Raw genomic sequence first — 7,808 nt, forward strand, 5'->3', positions numbered from 1 at the left:
TTCCACCTTGTCTCTTAAAAAACAATATTGAAATATGAACTTGTCATAGCGGCATTATGTACTTAACAAACGGAGGTGGGGGGGGGGGGCTCAGGGTGTGGAATACCCATTTTTATTGCATCACCTGTCAGCGGCGTCCAATAAGCTTCGAGTCTGAGGGCATTAATTGATGAAGGTGTCTCCGGGCTCGCGCACTTCCCCTCTGTCATTTTATTTGTGGCTAACCCTGCAGCCAGGATAGCAGCTGCATTTAGGCTCTTATTCGCTCTCTCTCTTTCCCTCCCTCCCCCTCTCTCTCTCTCCCTCCCTCCCTCCCTCTGTAGCTCGCTCCCTCTCCCTACCCCTCTCTTCTCTTTTTTATCCTCTCGTTGTGGCAGTGGTATACACCTTCCTGCCGTGCTGCCGGTCAGAGGGAGTGAGCCGGAGAGGAGAGGCAGGTAGGGGTTAGCAGACAGTCAGCAGCCGGCCTGACGGTACAATCTCTCGCATTCCTCCACCATGCCTGGTCCGGGGCAGGGCCTGAGGACAGATGCTGTGAACCCATCCGACACCGCTCCATTTAACTCTGCATCTCAAAGTTTGCCTGTCCATGACAGCGTGGAGGTACTAGGACGCATCAGCAGCGGCCGACTGGCGCGTCAGAATGCCTTGAGCTCAAAACAAGGAGTTTATTCCTTTTTCTTTTCATAGCTGCACGAGGACAATTGATCGAGATTAATGCTTGGATTATTACAATAGAGAGGGAAAAGCAACATGGGAGACCTGAAGTGTGGGTTTGAAGAGATGCAGGGAGTGAGGCTGGGATACCTGCTGATAAAAGGAAAACAAATGTTCGCCCTCTCCCAGGTCTTCACTGACCTACTGAAAAATATTCCCCGGACCACCGTGCACAAACGCATGGACCACCTGAACGTTAAAAAACACCACTGTGATTTGGAGGAGCTGAGAAAGCTCAAAGCAATAAATTCTATTGCTTTCCACGCGGCTAAATGTACTCTGATATCACGGGAGGATGTGGAGGCGCTTTATTTCTCCTGCAAAACGGAACGCGTGTTAAAGTCCAACAAAAGAAAAGCAAAGGCCAGTTTACCCGAGGATCTGGGCGAGGGCAAGCTTCACGCGGACACGCACCCTACCGGGTTATGGAAGGAGAAAGTTTGGTTAAGTTTACACAGCGTGCCACAGACTCTTTCCCTCAACAAATCCGGCAAGAGAGAGCAACCAACCTCGCGCCCCGACTCCAATCTACCTCAAATTTACAATAAATCCCTCGGTCAGGATTATTCCGTTGTCACCAAGTCAGCATGTAAACCTTTTAAAAACTATGAAACAGCTCAAATACCGGGCAATTGCGTCGCATTTAGCCAGAGACATTCGTTTTTCCGGAGCGTGGTGAGCCGGCAACCACTGTTGTTTCAGTCCGCCATTGCTGCTCAGTCCAGGCTCTCTGCAACCGGCGACCTACTTCACAAAAGGAAGAGGAGGCGCGAGGGGGGCGGCGGCAGGGATATGGGCAGCAGCGGCGCGAGGCAGTCATGGAGCAGGAGCAGACACACACACTCACACACTTACTCTCACACACACCACCCGGTGCTCCTCGTGCAGCCCAAGTGCTGCAGAAAGCCCAAAACACACTACAACCACAACCGGACAACTCTGAGCCATTTTGACATTGGACACGAGTTTTACCTCGACCACCACGCTCACCATCATCGTCACCCGCATCAACATGTGGGGGGGTTCCCGGAGAGCTACAGCAGTGACACGGAGTCCAGTTGCTACTCAGAGCGCCTCAACAACGACTCCGACTTCGGCTCCAGTTTATCGACCAGCAGCAATTCTGGGACCTCTGATGAGGAGGATGAAGAGGAGAGCCCATTGGAGAGCTCTGAGGTCAGTTCTGATGAGGAGAGTTCATCTCAGTCTGATAGCAGCTCTGTGTCCAGCCAAGTGTCTGTCCAGTCTATCCGCTTCAGGAGGGCCCGGTTCCCCTCTCTCAACACCACCAAAAATATCACCACTAGAACTCTGCCTAATGCTCAATCTCTCTCCACAACTCTCTCCAGCACTAGAAATCAGTCGAACTCTAGAACTCTATCAAACAGTAGAACTCTCTCGCACACTAACGCACCTTTGCTCCTGCAGCCTACCTTCCACTACAGCCACCAGCAGCAGCCATCTAAACCGGTGGGCCAGTTTGGAACCAGCCAGGTGGACTATGACATTCCGAAGAAACAACCGAAATATGACTTTACAGCCAGGGAGGCCAAGCAGGACACACACACACACAGGCTCAGCTCGCCTGTCACCCGGGGGAGTTATTTCACTAAGAGGAGAGACAGGAAGGTTCCTGAGTCCCAGGTCCAGACCCAACGAGAGATAAAGCGAACCGAGCCTGTGTCCAGAAAAGTGTACGCACTGAGCCCCTCACCTAACACCAACGGGATAAAAGCGGTTCTTCCACACAGGACAACGGGACACGCAAAAAAAATCCTCCCAGTCCTGAGCTCACACTCCGCGCCTGACAAAGACACAAAGTACCCCAAGCCTACAAACAACAAGCTTTCATTAGCTACAAATCTAAAAAGTGAGGTGAGAATCAGCCCCAACCTGAAACTGCCCTTTCTGCTCAAAACCATTAAGGCCGAGCCGGAGGAGCTATCAGTGGCCTCGGGTCCCCTCTCCGAGCGCAGCAGGGCGGTCAAGACTCCCCCCTTCAACCTGCAGAATGTGAAAATCAAAGTGGAGGAGAGCTATGATGAATACGAATACTACAGCCAGGCCTCTGGTTTCCAATGCAAAGGAGACGAGGCGGATATCAACAATGGCCAATACCACGGCGGCGACATCAAACAAGCTGCTGGCTGTTTTAACAACGAGACCAAAGCCATTGAAAGTTCTGCTGGGGCTCCCAAGTCCTCCTCCGGCTTGCAGGAATGCGGGAGCACTCAAGACACCCCTTGTCCTGAGGAGGGGGAGTATAAAAACGGAGTTGGGGTCAGGAAAAACTGCAGGACTCTGGTTCTGGGGAAGGAGTCTGGAATGTCGAGGGCGCAGGCGAAACAGAACGTGTCCAAAGTTGACAGGACTTTATCTTCTCGTCCCGTGGGCAAAGCTGAGATTTGTGATGCAAATACTGAGGATCTAACAGGGGCGACTAAACGAAAACGCGCGTCCAGTAATGTAGCAGCCCCTCTGAAGAGGCCTTTCAGCTTCATGGCGAATTTCCCCGCTCCTCCGTCCCTGTTAGTGGGCAGCGACGGGGATTTAAGCCCTGCTTACTCTCTGAACTCTCTGGGGGGACCCCGAACTCCCCCTCGCTCTCACCCCGTGTGGCGATGGCAGCCTGGCGGTCTGCCTGTCCCTCCCCCACCCGCTCAGAGAATCAGGAAATGTTCACGTTTTTTTCTTTGACAAAAACAAGAGAAAGAAAAAACACCTGGATGGAAACCTACGTTGACTACAACTTGAGTCTTAAACTGAATGGGAGGCTCTAATGGCTTGCGTCCTTCCGTTGTTTTTATTTAAATTGTATCCTTTATATGATGTAGTGGATTTAAAACGTTCCTCGTTGTGGAGTTATAGATCAGTTATATATACTGCTATTCTCCATATCGCGAGGACCATATTTGAGACTCTATACCCATGCCACTGGACGATCCCTCCTCATGGATTTATTCTGACTAACTCTCAACAAGCCAACTACCATAAGCAATAGGCTACACGGTTTGGCAAAATGGGTTTACATGACTTTCTCTCGGATCTATTTTCTCTTCGCCTTGACGCTCGAGCGGTTGGATTGTACCAGGGTTTCAGTGAAGTAAACATTTTGTTGTGCTGTAGGCCTACTCCCTTTGTGGTGAGAGAAAGAGAGGGGGAGACTCCCTCTCATAAAAATCACAGCACTCCTATATGTTGGTCTTCTTTACTGTATTTTTTTCAGCTTTAACTTGGGTAAAATTGTGTAAATTCAACAGATTCAGGGTTTTCCTTTGGTAACATGGTTAGGGCTACTACTATTGTCTGTCACATTAGTCCTATTATGAGCCGTGGTTGTTTTTTTCACTATAGGATTTTTAAAACCTTGTAGAAACCCTCGTTTCAATTTTTATTTTATGCTTGCCAGAGTTTGGGTAAATTTTATCTAAATTTTATGTAATTCAGATAACTGTTTTTGAATTCGATTTCAAATGTCAATTAATTTATCAAAGCAAGTCCTAATTCATAATGTTCTTTGGACAGGCTATATTGAAATAGGAAGAATTGTGTGGGAAATTACCATTACTCTGGTCTGGCTGATGCTTGCAGATTTTCAGAGTGTTTGTGATATGGTTTCCAGCGTTGTTTGTATTTATGAGAGTATTTCCTGGTAAACTTAAGTTTGGCTGTAGTCAGACAGCCGCCAGCACCCATAAAGGCCCCAAAACACTGCAGGCCTTATGTACAGACAATCACACAGAGAGAGACGGCCCAGGCCTGACACAGATCAAGCCTTTCAGTGAAAAATCACACGTCCTGGACAGCCTTGCCTTTTTTAGCATTTTGGTGGGACATGTTCCTTAATATTACACGTTTATTTGTCAATTAAAACATTCGCAATGTCATACACGAAAAAAAGCATGAGAAAAACAGTGAAAATTACACCCCTGTCCAAGACGCCGGCCTAATACCAGTTTAGGGTTTGCATCACACTTAAACAAAAACCCAAACACACCAAAACGATGTCTTACAACACACCGAGCCTAATGTAATTTAATTTAGAAACAACACATGAAAGCACAAGTGGTAGGCCTACATGCTTTGCACTTTGACACACTCTAGGGTCCCATTTCCGCTTGATGATTGTAGGATAGCCTACATTATGAGAGAAGTTCAAATAAAATAAATGTAAGATAAGGTAGCTACTAGCTTATGTCCACTTAAATATTTCATCTAAAATGTATAAATGTATAATTGGTTATTTGTGGCCATCCACATGAGGTTGAATTATTTTCTATTTGGGTCAACATGGTATTAGAGCAGTTTATCAGTTGTTTATTGTATCCTTACATCTGCAAGAATGAATAAAATGCCCAGCACAGCGCGTTGCTGTGGAATAGTTAGCTATTAGCTCGATGGGTAAATGCATAATTATCTGTTCAATTCTGCTGTGAAGTCTACGGTGCTGAATTGACCTGGGAAAATCTCAAGCCATACAAAATTATTAAAATAGACTATACAGTCAGTCGAAAATGTAGGCCCAAACACAAAGCTGATTGTGTCCCTTTGTTATGAAAGCATTGCACTCTGTTTTCCACAAAGGCCATGTCCTTCTCCATGTCTCCACTTCAACTGATATAGTCTCTACGCTGTTTTCTCACATGAATCAAGTCAGAAAAATATTTTCTAATGTTGCCACATAAACATGTATAAATCTAGCCTTTACATATGGACGCGTGATGAATGTATAGGCCTATATGTCAAACTTTTTTCATTGATCCTATATCCTTATGTTGCTAATTAATAAACTAAGAATAGACCAAAAAATACAAATTAAATTCAGTCAAATTTAACTGAAGTTGCACCTAAATATCGATATTTTTCCACCAACGTAAAATGTTGATTTGGTGAAGTTGTGGCTAAGAATGAGCTTTTCTCCCTGTGACAAAGAGAGTCCGAGCCAGCCTGGCACATAACCACAAACAACATGCCTGATGATGTCAGGATTCTCACATCAACATCAGCAGCAAAGACAGAAACAAAAGCCCATTCGATTGGTGATTGTAGTTAAGAGAGAAAAAAGCGCCGTTTCACACAATGCTCAGAGTTTGTATAGATTGATCTGTGTGTGACATGCACCTCTACCACCCCAAGCCTGTGGGCTTCCCATACCATAGTGCGCACTTCCCTTGTAGCGAAGGTAGAGAAGCACTTAAAAATGGCACATTTGCCTCCAAACTAAACACAGCCATTTTAATCTCCATTTGAAAATGACGTAATCTCTCTCCAACCTAGAGGGAGTTATGGGGAGGGGAGGGATGGGATTCATATGCTGCACGAGGGAAGCTTCCACCGCGTAATCCCCGCGTCAAAGTGTACTGGGCCAGAGGAGGGATATACAACCCAGCGTTTAGAGAGGACACACACACACACACACACACAGACATATACACACACACACACTTCCCGTTGTAGGTACTCGCCAATTCTCACGCCGATCACAGAGAACATCACCCGGGCAAGGAGTTGGTGGTAGAGGCGTTTAGGGAAGACTAAAAGAGCTCTGACAGTGACGCTATCAATGTAAATAATTGCATGGTGTAGCAGCTCGAGGCTCAGGGCTCTTTCTCGTTCTCCCTCTCTTTCTCGTTCTCCCTCCCGCTTTTTCTCTCAGCTCCAATCCTTATCTTAGCTTTTTGATACAATACTTGATTGAGGTCAGGGTTTTGACATGAACTTTGAAGTCACTGGCTGTTTATATAAAAAACGGAATATTTATTTTTGTGAATTACTGGGTTTTGTATATCATTGTTGTTTAGGATAATGCACTCGAAATGAAAACCTTGAATGTTGGATTTCTGAAGCACTTTCCCTTTCTTCCGAGTTATGAATGACTCATTAAAGACATCTGAGTGTGAGTGACGCTGCATTCTCTTTGTTGTGAGTTGAACAATCACACACTTCATTCATATTGGTATTACACTGTATGCCTACATAGACTGAAACCTCACCAAGAGGATACCATATTGGCAGAGAATTGGTTCTTTGGACAAATGTGTAACTCAGCGCGTATTTTGGATTAGGAAATATTGGTGCAAGGGACAACTTTTACTATCCATTACTGAAATGTAACTAAGACCCACAGAGATATTACACTGCCATGTTTGACACACACTATAGGTCTACTTCTACGTAATTATGGACATATTGGCCAAGTGAACATATTGACCAAGTCAGTATAAACGTCTAGTAGTACACGCACTTCTATACACAAACCTGTAGTACACATGTGGGCTTGTGAGTGCCATTAAGGCCGTACGAAGGGTTTCACCATTGATATCCACAGGAATATATGATCGACTCGTAGTGCATAGTACCCATTAACAACCGACAACATCTCATCCGCCATGTTTGTTTCTCTGCTGCGGTTTTGATTAATGGGATTTTATGGTATGGTAAACCAGGAGGTTGATGGGTGGACCGCGGGGTAGAGGGCTGTCTAACCTAGGCCAGGCCTGTCTGCCTGGAGGCCCCGCGGTAGCCTACGGGTGGAGGTTAGGCAGTAGGCTGCATCAGACGACTATTGGAGATAAATTCCAGTGCGAACCAATAGACTGTAACTTCTATACAATAACAAGAGATAGGCAGAGAGGGATTAAAAGAGTTAAACCACTAGTTGGATCAAGAAAAAACTCAGCAATTTACAAAAGGCGTTGACTATTCTATCTAGCGCCATCGCTGCGTGGACAGTTATTGCATCCAACGCACTCAATACAGTATTCTCCCTGCTGTGCTTGTTTAGAAAAACAAGTTAAAAGATTAACGCTGAAGGACACAGCCTGAATCAGGGTCAGCAGAACGCACTGAGTTATCAGACAATTAAATACGAAAGACCGATCAAAGTTGTCACTACTCTATTATTAAATCTCTCAACTGTACAACAAAAAAATAAATATATATGTTGTTGCCTGTCATTCATTTCCTCTCAAAAGGTCATTCAAAAGACAATTCAAAATCACATAATTCAAAATACTTATATGAATTAATGAACAAATAAATAATATAATTAATTAGGCTAATGATTTATATTTTCAGTTTTATAGGGCTGA

The 7,808-nt window shown here is 45.3% G+C and overlaps 1 protein-coding gene across 1 annotated transcript; it reads left to right on the forward strand.

The window, feature by feature from the left end:
• Window positions 1–214: 214 nt before the first annotated feature.
• LOC111958363 (SKI/DACH domain-containing protein 1-like) lies at window positions 215–6,617 on the forward strand. The gene has a single exon (XM_023979602.2). It carries the CDS (start codon window positions 754–756, stop codon window positions 3,412–3,414), a length of 2,661 nt encoding a protein of 886 aa, XP_023835370.1. The 5' UTR covers window positions 215–753; the 3' UTR covers window positions 3,415–6,617.
• Window positions 6,618–7,808: the final 1,191 nt, after the last annotated feature.

This window comes from Salvelinus sp. IW2-2015, linkage group LG34 (genome assembly GCF_002910315.2).
Source record: "Salvelinus sp. IW2-2015 linkage group LG34, ASM291031v2, whole genome shotgun sequence".
Classification (NCBI taxonomy): domain Eukaryota; kingdom Metazoa; phylum Chordata; class Actinopteri; order Salmoniformes; family Salmonidae; genus Salvelinus; species Salvelinus sp. IW2-2015.

Bases quoted from the DNA above. Each gene is read 5' to 3' on its own strand.
- LOC111958363 (XM_023979602.2), top strand. From the start codon at position 754: ATGGGAGACCTGAAGTGTGGGTTTGAAGAGATGCAGGGAGTGAGGCTG.